The 15328-nt window shown below is 41.9% G+C and overlaps 1 protein-coding gene across 26 annotated transcripts in view; it reads left to right on the forward strand.

Moving 5' to 3' along the window:
- Positions 1-15328, forward strand: part of adgrl2a (adhesion G protein-coupled receptor L2a) — a 139779-nt gene that overhangs the window by 77203 nt on the left and 47248 nt on the right. For all 26 annotated transcript variants that reach the window (XR_013194829.1, XR_013194830.1, XR_013194827.1 and 23 more), the window contains 4 exons: positions 235-1035; positions 12945-13238; positions 13716-13819; positions 14350-14535. Coding sequence is in view for 22 of the 26 variants with exons in the window: in XM_077202789.1 (XP_077058904.1) it covers positions 235-1035; positions 12945-13238; positions 13716-13819; positions 14350-14535 (1385 nt within the window). In the remaining 4 variants the exon portion in view is untranslated. The remainder of the gene's footprint in view (positions 1-234; positions 1036-12944; positions 13239-13715; positions 13820-14349; positions 14536-15328) is intronic.

The raw sequence follows: 15328 nt of genomic DNA on the forward strand, positions 1-15328 counted from the left end.
ACTGTTTTTGCTTCCGTTTAAGCTTCAATAACCTTCAGATGCAGATTCTTCACACCTTTTACTGCTTGTGAATGTGGGTAGCTGTTAGACCTCTTAGTGTGTGTTTCGGTTTTCACCGACTACCCAGTTATCAGAGTGATGTAGAGTCAGACGGCACTTTGCCCTCTGCTTTCAACTAGTGTGATCTATGAGCTTTCGTTTGACTGTTTTCTGCTCTGTTCTTCCCATCACTAGTTTTTGTTTGTCCCGGAACTCTGAAAGCGGTTGGCGATCCGTCGTTTCTGTACGAGGCGGAGCAACAAGCGGGGTCGTGGTGCAAAGACCCTCTCCAAGCAGGAGACAAGGTTTATTTCATGCCCTGGACCCCTTACAGAACAGATACACTTATTGAGTACAACTCGCTCGACGACTTTCAAAACTCTCGACAGACTACGACATATAAACTCCCCCATCGGGTCGACGGCACAGGATTTGTTGTATACGATGGTGCGGTGTTTTTTAACAAGGAAAGGACTCGTAACATTGTCAAATTTGACCTTCGGACCAGAATTAAAAGTGGGGAGGCTATTATAAATAACGCAAATTATCATGACACCTCACCTTATAAGTGGGGTGGGAAAACAGACATCGACTTGGCGGTAGATGAAAATGGTCTTTGGGTGATCTATGCCACTGAGCAGAATAACGGTATGATGGTGATCAGTCAGCTCAACCCCTACACCCTTCGCTTTGAGGCGACCTGGGAGACCACCTACGACAAGCGATCAGCCTCCAATGCTTTCATGATCTGCGGGGTTCTGTATGTTGTCCGATCCACATATGAAGACAACGAGAGCGAGGTTAGTAAGAGCCTGATTGACTACATGTACAACACCAAACTGAACCGAGGCGAATACGTCGACATCCACTTCCCCAACCAGTACCAGTACATCGCCGCTGTGGAATACAACCCCCGAGACAATCAGCTGTATGTGTGGAATAACTTCTACATCCTGCGGTACAATCTGGTGTTTGGACCACCTGATCCAGCTCACGGTAAGCCCCATCTCGAATCCGTCTAGCCACACACACACACACACACACACACACACACACACACACACACACACACACAGTCCCTCAGGATATCTGTTTAAGTGGTCGTGAGATTTCAGCCACTGAGTTGGTATTCCTCTGGCACCCGAGTCTGTGTGTCAAATGTCACGGATGACTGATTTTTAATTTCAGATTTAATATGTGCTTGATGTATTCCGGAAACCTTTCTCGAGTGCAAGCAACATCTCAGAGTGAAGTGGTGGGTCTCAGCAGTAAACAACATCATAGGCGTTGTTAGCATATAATAAGAGACGCATCCCTTGGGGTTTTAGAAGACAGAGCCATCCCTCCCTGGTGTTTAGACACTTGGGGCTAAACTCCCTCTCGCTGTCTCACTGAGAAGGGTACCACTTCCCTCATTGGTAAAGGGTTACCTGTCTGGACAGGTACGTCGGCAGCCTTGCGGCAACAGTGGCTCTCCCCCAACAGAGTGGATCTCATTCCCTAACCATCTCAAAACAAACAACTTACACTTTTGCTCGCAGGCCTCTCAATGTGTCTGAGCTGAGAGATGGCTCTCCATTGAGACTGGATCAGTCCCGAAGGTCACGTCACCATAGCCTGTTTTTAATTTAGCTGTCAAGAGCTGGGAGAAGATGGCCATACTATGTGTCAGATCATCTTTACATTGAAGAAATAATAACTGTAATTACCATAATCCCAGCTCAGTCTAGAAGCCGAGATTCTTGCATTACTCCAGAAAGACTTGGCTAAGCATAGAGGTCAAACAACTTTACGCAGATTACTAGGGCTTAAGAATTTAAAATATGAGTGTCTTTCTTCAGCTGAGACCCAGCAGTGTCTACCTTACTGATTAATCTGCTTGTGCAGACACTGAACGCAGTAACTGTACCCAGGGCCATTGTGAAACTGTACTCGTAACGAGTGTACTTTGAATAAAGTATTTTGGATAAAAGCCTCATTGGCTGCTTATAGCATCCAAAAGAACTTAAAAGGTGCATGAATAACCAGCCATCATAGGTGTGCTTTTGGTTTGAAGGCTGCTGCTTTTTTTAACTGACAAAAATTTCAAGGCAACATCAAAGCTCTATGAAAAAAGTTAAATTAAAAAAGATAATGTTTTTATTATTATAAGTTATAAATACACACAATTTTAGTTTAGTTTTGTTGATTTATATACATTAACTTTACATTTAAGCACATTTAATAACAGCAGAGTCGACTAAAGTGCTGCACAAAAGTAAAATAGTGTGTATTAAAATAGTGTGCACGGAGACGTTTTGTAAAATAAAACAAAACGTCTCCGTTACGTATGTAACCCTGGTAGGGAACGGAGAAGTTCCGTCGTGACAAAGAATGGGGTTTCGCTTAGAAAGCCTATCAAATTCAAGTATACAAAACGAGCCAATGGCAAGGAAATGCCATGGGTCTGCGGAATTTGCATGGCACAACTCCACCCCACCTCGTGGGTATAAAAGGAGGATCCCGGGAACATGCAGATATGTTTCTTCGTTGAGGAGCCAAGACTGAATCCCCGCGGTACAGCGGAAGTGGCAGGAAGACGGAACATCTCCGTTCCCTACTCAGGGAATGAGGGTTACATACATAACCGAGACGTTCCATTTCGTTATTACTACGAGTTCCGTCGTGACGACGGATGGGGTTCCAGTCTAATCACGCCACCTTCACTGTCTTCCAGTGCCCTGTGTCAGTCTGAGCTCCCTGTCGTGAGACTGGCACGGACGAAGGACTCCTACTTAACACAGGAATACCAAGGTACACTGGGAAGCATATCTCTTATCTCAGAGGAAATATGCATCTAATGCCAACCCAAAAGGGGGGGGGGGGGGGGGGGGACTTACAGAATACACATATGACCCGGAGGGGGATGCATATGGAGAACACTGTGGTGTCCAGCCTGCAATGTGGAATATTTCAACCCCAGGGGTGGCAAGGTGGCTTGCCAAGGGAAAGACACGTGCTCAGAGAGGCTTACAGTGGAAATACACATGTGGGGGTCGCCTAGAGGGGGACCATGCACACGGAGGCACCTAGCAAACGCGCAGGCAATAGACACAGGCGTCTACGTCAGCAGTGCTGGAGGAACTCAGGGCTTGTCGGGGAAGCTCACCTGAGGAAATATCGCACGTATCCAGTCCATGGAGTGGAATGGCGAGCAAGCGAAGACACCTGAGCGGGTCCAAGTAGTGGCTGGTTAAAGCGAGTACACAAGAGGACACAGGCTCCACTATGAGATTGTAGAATCTAGCAAATGTGTTGGGTGTCGCCCAGCCTGTAGCTCTGCAGATGTCTATTAGCGAGGCGCCATGAGGAGTGGGCTGTCACACCAAGGGGGCATGGTCGACCTTGCTGCTGGTATGCCAAAGGAATGGCGTCCACTATCCAGTGAGACAACCTTTGCTTGGAGAGAGCCTTTTCCTTCAGCTTCCCACCATAACAGACAAAGAGCAGGTCTGAGGTCCTGAAACACTGCGTTCTGTCTACATAGGTGTGGAGAGCGCGTACTGGACTGAGCAGTGCCAAGGCTGGGTCTGCCTCCTCCAGGGGCCAGGTTCACCACCTGATCTCAAAAGGGAGTGGTGGGAACATTGGGCACATATCCAGGCCGGGGTCTCAGGAAACGTGAGAGAAAGCCGGCCCGAATTCCAGGCACACTGAAAATGCATGCAGGTCCCCTACCCTCTTGATGGAGGCCAATGCAACCAGGAGCGCTGTCTTCATTGACAGGAACTTAAGCTCCACTGATTGCAGAGGCTCAAAGGGAGCACTCTGCAGGGCAGTTAGTACCACTGAGAGGTCCCAAGAGGGAATTAGAGGAGGGCGAGGAGTCTCCTCGCTCCCCTCAGGAACCTGACGATCAGGTCGTGCTTTCCTACGGACTTACCCTCGACTGCGTCATGATGTGCGGCGATAGCTGCAACATATTTACTTTTAGGGTGGAGGGAGACAGCCTTTGCTCCAACCCATCTTGACGAAGAGGTTCCACTTCATCGCGTAGGCATGTCTCATGGACGATGCTCTAGCGGTAGTGATGGTACCACTGGTGGTAGGGTACTCGAACCTGCCTCGCCCTGTCCAGGAGCCACACGTGGAGGTTCCAAAGATCAGGACGAGGGTGACATAGGGTGCCCCGTCCCTGGAAAAGGAGGTCCTTCCTCAGAGGAATAGGCCAGGGAGGTGCTGTCACAAGGAGTACAAGTTTGGAGAACCAGGTCCGGTTGGGCCACTGAGGCGCAACCAATATGACCTGCTCCTCGTCCTCCCTGATCTTGCACAGGGCCTGTGCAAGAAGGCTCACTGGGGGAAAGGATAGGATAGGATAGGATAAACTTTATTAATCCCACACTGGGGAAATTCCTGTGTTACAGCAGCTCAAAAATATAAAAGTAAAATACAAAAATATAGGGAATGGAAAATAGAATAGGATAGAGTCAAATGAATTACAACAATAATAATAATAATAAACCAACTGTATTCACACAATAACCAACCTTATGTAAACAAACAGTCTACAAGCACAAATATACAAATAAGTATGCAAATGAATTGAGGTAACATATTGCACAGTTGGAGGTGACACAGAGTAATAAATAGGTAAAGAATTATAAATAGTGCAACCTATTGTCCAGTACTACTCAAAGTTCAGCACCAGCTAACAGTGCTGCATTGTGATGTTGCATTAAAGTGTCATTGAGGGTGCAGCAGTCTGCTACTGAAGGAGCTGCTCAGGGAGCTCACAGTCTCATGTAGGAGGTGAGAGGTGTTGCCCATAATAGATGCCAGCCTGGCTAACATCCTCCTTTCCTGTCCCTTTCTGTGCTCCCAGCACCCCAGCCGACCACCCCAGGAAACGCATATTTGCGGAGGCCCCGTGGGCAGCTGTGCGCCAGTGCATCCGTGCCGAGCGTGCCCTTGGTCAGGGAGTAAAACAGGACGCAATGGGTTGAGTCGTGGGAGGCAAACAGGTGTACCACAGGTGTACCTGTGTGTCCCCGAACTGGTCCCAAATCAGCTGAACCGACTGGGGATGGAGTCACCATCCTCCAGGTAGGGGCTGAAGCCGTGAGAGCTCATCGGCTTCACAGTTCAGGGCTCCAGGGATATAAATGGCTCGAAGTGACCTCAGATGCTTCTGACTCCATAGGAGGAGGTGGCGGGCGAGTTGCGACATACGGCGGGAGCATAGACCACCTTGACGGTTGAGAGCGAGGTCGGTGGCGGTGCACAGCTCATCAAAGAGCCCTGGGTCTGTCCTACCCTCGTGCATGTCCTTGAGCATCTGGGCCTGGTAGACCTGCAGAATGGCCATGGCATGCAGAGAACCGGCTTCCTGTCCTGCGGCTCTATAGGATTTTGCAACAAGCGTAGACGAAAACCTACAGGCTTTGGATTGGTGCTAAGGATCACCATGAGAAGAAGCACTCTGAGGACACAGTTGCATCGCAACAGAGCGTTCAACCGGGGGGACCCCAGTGTACCCATGGGCAGCGGCCCCATCAAGTGGAGGAAAGGTGGAGGAGATCAGCGAGCGATCGCGGGAAGACATGGGGGTCTTCCAGGATTTCGAGATCTCCTCATGCACTTCCGGGAAGAAAGGTATTGGGATTGGACGCCGACGGGAGTGTGCGACCGCACCCAAAAACCAATCATGCTGAGCATTTGGGACAGGGTGGAGGGTTCCACTCAAGCCCAAGGCTCGCGGCGGCCCGGGAAAGCATGGCAGTCATCTCAGGATCCGACTCAACCAATGCCATATGCCAACCCGAAGGTGGCAGCACTGACGATTCTTTACTTATTGACGAATCTGGCCCGCCCTGTGATGCTGCGATAGACATCGCATCTTCCTCTGGAGCGCCAAAGGAAACCTGCAGGGCATCCGTAGATAGACCGGCGGGAATACCCCGAACACTAGCGGGTTGCGTAACTGAAGAGGGGGGTGGGGGCTGCGGACAGATAGTCGGCACTTTGTTCCGCACCGTCACCCTCAGGTCACCCTGCCCACCAGCCGAAGTACTACCTCTCGTGGAGGGAGTAGATCGGGGTGTGGATGAGGGGACTCTCACTCTTGCGAGATCACTGAGTCTCGACTGTAGTGATGCGATGGTCATGTTCCCACAGAGAGAACATGAGTCATCCACGAGTGCTGCTCTAGCGTGATCAATGCCCAAACACACAGAACAGCGATCTTGCCCATCAGAGTCAGGAATGAGACTACCGCAACCAGAAGTACACGGGCGAGGCATCTTTAAAAAGACTTGCCGCATGAAAAGCTCTTTTGTGAGAGGAAAACTCAGCGGATGTTGAAGTGCCTAGGGAGAAACACACTCACTGGCAGACCACTGTACAGATCAACAGGCAGTGTGCACTCGCTGGAGATCGCCGTCACACCAACACCGGAGAGTCGCTCGTGTCGTAGCTGACAGTTGATCAGAGATGGACTGTGGAGTGAAGAGATGCTCTTGGCTCTGAAGCGAAAACATATCTACATGTTTCCGGCATCCTCCTTTTATACCCACGAGGTGGGGCGGAGTTGCGCCATGCAAATTCCTCAGACCCATGGCATTTCCTTGCTATTGGCTCGTTTTTTATACTCTAAGTTGATAGGCTTTCTAAGCGAAACCCCATTCGTCGCCACGACGGAACTCGTAGTGACAACGAAAGGGAACATAAATTTACCCAACAATAAAATAGTAAATAGTAAAGTATTATACAGCAGATAACTCCAGCCGATAGGCCGTTTAAAAAAGTAATGTCTTAAGCAATGATTTAAAAACCTGAATTGAATTAGTAGAATGTATATACAACGGCAAATTATTCCACATCCCGGGTGCTACCACAGAAAATCCACAATTGCCCTTGAGTTTCAAGCGTGTCATTGATACCGACAACAGCAAAGTATTTGATGACCTTAAAAGGCCTATTGGTCTGATGGTAGGACAGAAGATCAGACAGGTAGGATGGTGCCAAGCCTACCAGTGACTTGTACACAAACAATAATACCTTAAACTGAATTCTAAACTCAATAGGAAGCCAATGCAAACTAATCAAACAGGAGTAATACTTTCCCTCTTTCTAGTCCCTGTTAAGAGTCTGGCCGCCACATTTTGGACCAGCTGAAGGCTGTTTATTTTATTTTAACAATCAGCCTGAACTAATTATTTATTTATTTTTTAAATGTAAGAGCCGTGTCAAAAATGAGGGACAGATTCCGTGCATGAGTACCAACAGAGTTGGTCACAGGAATAAGACATTTTGAGAGGATGTTAGCACATTCAAGCCGTCAAAAAAAAAATACTTCCATCTTAAAGTCATTTAATTGAAGAAAGTCATCCAACATTAAATTTCACTCAAAGAATCAAACTGTGACTGAAAAGATATGTTTTCATCTGGTTTCTTTGGAAGATAAATCTATATAACATTTGCATAAACATTTTATAAAATTTGATGGTTATGAAAGATCTTGGCTAAAGGACTAAGATAGAGGGAAAATAAGGCAGGGCCCAAAACGGAACCCTGCGGTACCCCACATGTGCATGCAGCAGAGAAAGAAGTATAGTTTTCAATGGCTAAAGGAAAAAAAAAATCTCCCCTTAAGGTAGGATGAGAACCAGATTAAGGCTGTTCCCTTACATACAGTAAGAAAAGTCTATAAAAAATAGTGCCCAATATACTTTGTTAATATGAAGCAATTTTCTTGATAACTGGTTTTTCAGGTGATTACCCGCATTTTGAATTATGTATTCAAATGCAATGTGCTGTGTTGTGTTTTAGGGTTAAAGAAAATGTCCATAAACTTAACAGATAATGACCGTACATTGTATATTTCATTAATTATTGAGAAAAAGTTATACAAATAATATATATATATATATATATATATATATATATATATATATAATGTATATATATATATATCAACACTAATGTACCCAATATATCTAAGTGATGTGCTTTTGTATGCATTATCTTATTAGATTAAGAACATGCTAACTACAAACCATATAGAAATCAATTGTAAATTGAGTCTTCCATGTCCCTTACATGAGGAATGCTTTTTTTTCCTCACAAATCATTCACTTATGAGCTTCAATTTCAGTTAAGACACTGCTTTAAAATGTGTCTATGTAAACCGTATAAAGAAAGGCTTTGGAACAGAGCCAAAACACCTCTCTGAAAGCTGTGTATGACATTCATAATCATATTACTATCTGCACTAGTTATTATATCAGACTTATTTTTGAGATCATTATAGAATCATCTGAGTCATTTCTAGCATGTGCTAGCAGCTTTGCTTTAGCCTGAAGCAATTGCTAACACTGAATTAAAACCATCGAACAAATTCATCCCTGCACAAGCAAGCAATTAAGTAAGAAATATCAACTCAATATCACTTCAGGTTCAAAGTATTAGGGGCTTAAATATAAAATTCATTGAACATTTCTCTATGGTGTTACCTCGGAGGGTTCAAATCTTTCATTAAGGAAATGTTATCACATTGTTACCACAATGTATCCACTTGTGGTTCACACTTATGCGATGTGGCTGATTGAATATGCCCGTGTATGTTCTGCCTCTCTTTTAGCTGCCTGTAAAGGAAGTAATCAGCTCTACAATCAGTGCTGATGAAGGACAAAAACATGCTAATTTCACTAGCATTAGCTCCTGTGCGGTGCACGGGTTGAATGATACCCCACCTATCCCCCTATCCCCCCATCCCCACTTGAATCTAATCTGCCATCATTTGTATACTGATGTGTTTTCTCTATTTTAGATGTGGTTATTATCTCATCATCTCAATAATCAGCTCACTCACACAGCCGTCAGAGTTGTGCACTGTAGAGTTGATGTTTGCTCCACTTTACTTTGATAGCTGTGAAATTATCTTGATTTTGACACACTGGTACGACGAACCACTAGAGAGTATGTAAGACATGATAAGGCCTCTCCTTTATGGGAGGAAACCCTTCCCCTTTAAGTTAGAGGGCAAGATTAGCTCCTCCTTTTCAGGGATGGAGCGATTCTGAGATTAATTGTCTGGCTATTTAGGGCAAATCACATTCCTGGCCTATACAGTCTTGCATAGCCAGATTTTTGGCATTTGGAATAAAATCTGGTCCTAAAGAATAAAAGAAGGAGACCTTGATCAAAATGTAAAGACAACAAAAACATTTTGTTTTGTTTTTATGTGCTGTTTAGGGACAGGTTAATTTGAAACAATTATTACCACCATAATAGACTAAGTAAAAAAAAAGAAAAAAGATAATAACTAGAAAAAAAAAACTCTACAGACTGTTCTGAAAATTATATCAGCTTTATAACAGATCAGATTATACCATTATATTTATTTGATTCAGAAAACAATAATTACAGTTATGCTTGTGTACAGTATATCAAGTTGACTTGATGCAACTAGCAAAAATACTCCAATATCACATCTGTAACTACATCAATGACTGCAGAAGGTCAGTATTAACTGTGGCTTATTCTTTTTTCGCTGATACTGTTTGGCTTAATTAGAGTTATTCATTTAGAAATTTTAATAACTCTGTCATTTTTCTCAGACTGTAATGATCACAATATTCTGGCTGTAAATACAATCAGGTTTAAGCGCTCCGCCTATGCTTCTTTTGAATTCTGACTAACTTCTTCTGACATAGAACAACAGATCATACCCAGCCACAGACAAAAATAGGCCTGAAACTCTTTTGACTTTTCTAACAAATATAACATTTTATTGAATGACCCGTGAAACAAGAAGTTTAACCTTCTGAAAATGTTGGTCGGCAATCCCAGGAGATCAAACACAATATTATGAGTGCTGTTTAATTTTCTGTTAATTTTCTATGAAATTTGCAATTTAATTTTATTGTTTTTGTGTATTTTACCTCATGGTAATAAATATTAAATATACATTTTAAATGTATAAAATAGTATGTATTTGTTGAATGTATACCACACACCTGCCAGAATACTTGATTGGTTGCTTTTTTGCTGGCATGATAGATTGTTCCTTCATGTTGAATGCAGGCATAACATATTAGTGTGATATCTCATAAAAAATCTAAATGGCATCATATGTGCCGTTTGTTGAATGAGAAAATTAAAACTAGCAGCATATTCACACTGGGATCATAATGGGGAATCATATTGATGTGAAAGAGACAGACAGCATTTATATTTGCCATCTGAATCGGGGTAGAAAACGCACATTACGCTGCTTGCCACTTAATCTCATTTTTGCTCGTCATTAATGGAATTAGTTTGACACTGATTGTGATAATTGCCATGTGATATTACACTGCTGATGGTTTGCAAAATGTATGCAGAGCCTGCTCTGCTCCTGCCTGCACAAATACTGTTTTGTGTTCTGAAGACCACTAATGGTTTTGGCTTTATTTTAGTCTCACTTCTACTTCCAATTGTAGAGATTGTTTTGTGGCCTCTATTTTTGTTAAAGACCTTCCTTGGATTAAAAATGATTACTGTTTATACCACTGGTACAATATCTATTAGATGCCAATTTTCACCTTGTGAGCTTCACCTTCTCTCTTTGCCCACACTTCTCAATCTGTCTCTTAGCCCCTCCCACATGCCCAGTATAACTTAATTTAGTCCATTTCCTGTATTAGCCCCTCTCTCTCTCTCTCTCTCTCTCTCTCTCTCTCTCTCTCTCTCTCTCTCTCTCTCTCTCTCTCTCTCTCTCTCTCTCTCTCTCTCTCTCTCTCTCTCTCTCTCTCTCTCTCTCTCTCTCTCTCTTAGTTCAATGTAAAATTAGCTCAATGTAAAAACAAAATAAGTTACTGGAAATTCCCCACCATACTAGAGCTAGTACGTGGGGGCTTATTAGCACAACTTAATTTGAATATTTGGGTTGAAATTGTTCTGTTGTGAAGATAATATTTCTTCTTTTTTGACATTGAACTAAAGGTTCCTTGGAGCTTAAAAGTCAGACACATTTTCATTACAGCACTGAGACGTTCTTATCTTAAGAGAAACTGCCTCTGTTACAACAAAGGGAAAATTAATACCTCTACCCATAAATCAGATTTTAAAGGTGTTCTGTAAAATAATAACATACATCTAGGTGCTATGAGACAGCTGACTAAGTATTAATTTACTGCCTGCATGTTCAGTGTTGAAGGACACAGCACAATCCATACTGAAATTAACACTGAACCCCCATATAGTGTGATACTACTATTTGTAGATACCTTACATTATTTGGACATACTGTATGCATCAATCTATTCTTTGGAGTACCGTGCAAACACAATGGTACATAAATATGTTAGTCATTCAGTAGTACTATGGTATATAGCAAAGTACTTTGTATCAAAGTACCATCTGATATCTAAAGGCACCTATAAATAATCTGAAATGCTTTATAGAACAGTGTTGGGTTTTTAGTACTTTCAATAGATTCTTGAACTGAGATGCTCAGATATCTCACGCTTTGAAGCATGAGGGAATTGAATGAATGAATGAATGAATTTGTTTATTTATTTAGCTCAACATAAATGAGTGATAGATCTCCTAAAAAAACTCTGAAGTGTTATTCATAGATTATATAAATACAAATTAAAGAGTAATAACCAAAGTGTATAATAGATTTTAAAAAAATACATGCATATAGCTGTATTCATGATGTCTTCTTTTGGAATTGAAACTGGTCATTATTTTTGTCTGATCAGTGGGCAGATTGACTGTTCTCTCTCTTAATACACATTTCTATTCATAATTCATCAGTACACATTATTCTGCCAGAACGACTTTTTTGGATCACGTAACCTGAGCATGGATAATTTGACCTAATAGACTAATAGTTATGGCTACAGATATAGTAAAATGGTTTGCAATTTTTTTCCTGTTGTCTTTAACATGCTTCTCTCATCTGTGGTTTAATTCTGGAACATTGAGCTAAAGCTTGTTTTACAGCCATCATGACAAACAGCCAGAATCTGGAGTGAATACCCAATAATAGCACACCAGTCATGCCAACCGTGTCAAAACTCACACACATGGATGCAAACTGTAAAGATGGGGGTCTACAGGTAAAGACATTGCAGCTGTTTTTGCTCAGTTTTTATCTGGACCAGAGCTCTGGCTGGCCAGTTGACACTAATTCACAGTAGGTCACATCTAACCTCAAAAAGAAAGCCTTTTCTTTCACTTGATCAGCCTTTTTCCTCCACAAACATAGATGGACATTCTCTCAAACCAATACTGTGCAAAAATCTATTACACTTCTATAAGCCACTTCATCAGTGGGTTGCTTGGCTTCACACTGTTGTTCAAAGCATCTGGTTAGAAAGCAGCGGGTGAGATTGAGAGAGATTTTTGGGTTCAGGTAAAGGAAGAACCAATGCAAACTGCAAATAATTTTGAGTTATCTGGGACTCAAACCCTTTAGTTTATGTATGAATGTCTTTCTGGTTATCATTATCTTACTTTCTATGTAGGAAAAACATAATAACATTTTTTAAGTGTGGCCTGCAAACTTTGCTCAGTTTACGCTGATATGTGTACCATGGTTTCCTTGCCTGTGGCAATACATTAGTTATATATTAAGATTATGAAATATAGAGACAGGAACAAAGAAAGAGAGGGTGAGAGAAAATATACTGTATGTTCAAACAACTAAGCGATCCTAAGGTCTTGTAGGCAAGCTAAATATTTTATTTCATAATAATTATCTTTCATTAAGCATTATACAGTAAGAATTATATCTCGGGATAAAAAAAAAAATGCTGTATTTTTATCCAGGCTTGATAAGACAAGAAATGTTCAAGAAATAACAAAAACAACAACCAAAACATGTCATAATTTGCACCAAAGAAAACCCTAATTTTAAACATTATTCTTTTTAGCACAACCTATCCCAGAGGCATCCACAACACCAAAGTTACTAAAACCAACAACCACTACAACAACCACTACTCAGCCGAGAGGTCAAGTGACTACTGTTACCACTACAGGGACCAGAGCTGTTAATAAGACACCCAAATCACCAGCTGTACTTCCCCAAACCACCACACCACCCTCACTGGAGTCTTTCCCTCCACCTGAGCGCTTCTGTGAGAGCGTAGAGCTTAGAGAGATACTGTGGCCGCAGACGCAAAGGGGCATGCTGGTGGAACGACCCTGCCCCAAAGGGACTCGAGGTGGGCGCATGTACCTGTTGAAGTGTAACACACTGCAGTTATCCGCTCAGGGCTCTTTGAATTGCTATCAGTCACACACAAGTTATTTTGATATGCGTTTTTGCCGATAGGCAAAGAGAGATGTGTCTATTCTCTTAGGATTGGCTTCATCAACATTTGAATAAAGCAACAAAGCCATGAGAGCCCAAGCATTACTGTTATTTTACCAGATCTTGTTAACAAAGGTGTTTACTACAATTATTGGTTGATAATAATTAAAAATAAGTAATGTCCATGTATTTATTTATTTATTGGTAAGTAGCCACGTAATAATCAAAATGATGAACAGTCAGTTGGTCCTTATTGGTAACTTCAAATCGTAAAGATCAAACAATACTATTTTAGAGCTTGAACAATCTATATTCTACTTGCATACAAAAGACTATTAGTACAAATGCAGCTGATAATAATGATGATGATGATGTCCTTTTTAAACAGGCACTGCCTCCTACCTATGTGTTCTCTCCACTGGTACCTGGAACCCAAAAGGCCCAGATCTGAGCAACTGTACTTCCCACTGGGTGAATCAAGTCGCTCAGAAGGTTTGTAGTTCCAGAACATTTCTGTCCTCACAGAATGAGGAGCAAAAAAATGTGGCAATTTATAGAGCATAACATCATAAAAATAAAATACTCTCCAGTGCCATATTTTGGAGCTCATTCTTTCTGTTATCACTTGTTAAGACGAAGACTCACAGCCTTCAAACATCCAACAGGGATCCTACAGATTGATCTGGTGCACGTTTCAGTGTGTTTTTTTTTTGTTAATGTGAGATGCTTCCTGTAAATAGAATGGATGTGCACAATGGGACATCACAATGGGTACTGTGTTCCTACAGTACACCCACAAAAAAATGAACTAAAGTTGCAGAAATGCCTTAGCCATTGAAACACAGGAAGTGTTTCCAAATGCTCTTCCAAAGTGTGACCAGTTTCTAATGATAGCTGTAATTGCTCGTGGGGGCTGTTGCTGAATCAGCATGATGATGTCATAATGGGAGTCAAGAGCCTCGTAGATACAAAATGATATTTTTCAGAGCCATGCTGTGAGGTTAATTTGTGTAATCTCTCAGATCCGGAGTGGGGAAAATGCAGCCAACCTGGCGAATGAGCTGGCCAAACATACCAAAGGAGCCATTTTTGCCGGTGACATTAGTTCTACCATGAGGCTCATGGAGCAGCTGGTGGATATTCTAGACGCTCAGTTACAGGAACTGCGACCCAGCGAGAAAGACTCCACCGGCCGCAGCTTCAATAAGGTATTAACAAGATTTAATTTTCAACATGATTTTTTAATAAGCAGCAGCATGCCTTGGTCTCTTTCAGAGGCACTTTGCGTAATCTTGCAGGTCTAGAGGTTTGGGTCTATGAAAATGTACAATGTAAAAAATAAATAATTATTCATATTTTATATACAATATATATTTTTAAAAACATTGGACTCTAAAACTCAAAAAAAAAAAAATCAAAGCAAAAAATATGAAAAAGTTGTGTTTCAAATGTTAGGTTGATATCTCAAAAAATTAGCTTTCAGTAAGATTTTGTTTGGGCGCAGTATCAAACTTTTTCACTGGGTGACAACCAGACTCCATTACTGCCCATTTAAGGGCACATCCATTTCCATATGTGGTTTAAGTGATCTGAACCATTATTTCCACAATTTTCATACAATTTATGAAGTAGACATCCTATTCAGAAGTAGTATTGGAAGTTTGTCAGATTTTTATATAAATTCAACCTCTAAAAAACACATAAAAAGAACACGTATGTATGTTATAGCTCGCTGCCTCATCACAAATGGTGGATCTATTATTTTTTTCTTTATATTTAAAACATTTTCAGACTTTTTTTTCTAAACAAATTGAATGGATGCTATCTTTTGAACTCTTGGCATGAAAACAAACGGAGGTTTCTGCCATTCTTTCATGATTTTTCATGTTCATCGCTATTGTAAAATAAATATGTGTGAACACGCCTTAGGAGTATGAAAATATTATTGTTGCAAATTGATAAATTACGGCTCCTCTGTAATTTATTTTGGAAAACGTCCTC

This window comes from Siphateles boraxobius, unplaced genomic scaffold (genome assembly GCF_051911475.1).
Source record: "Siphateles boraxobius isolate OS27281-9 unplaced genomic scaffold, OSU_SipBor_1 5, whole genome shotgun sequence".
Classification (NCBI taxonomy): domain Eukaryota; kingdom Metazoa; phylum Chordata; class Actinopteri; order Cypriniformes; family Leuciscidae; genus Siphateles; species Siphateles boraxobius.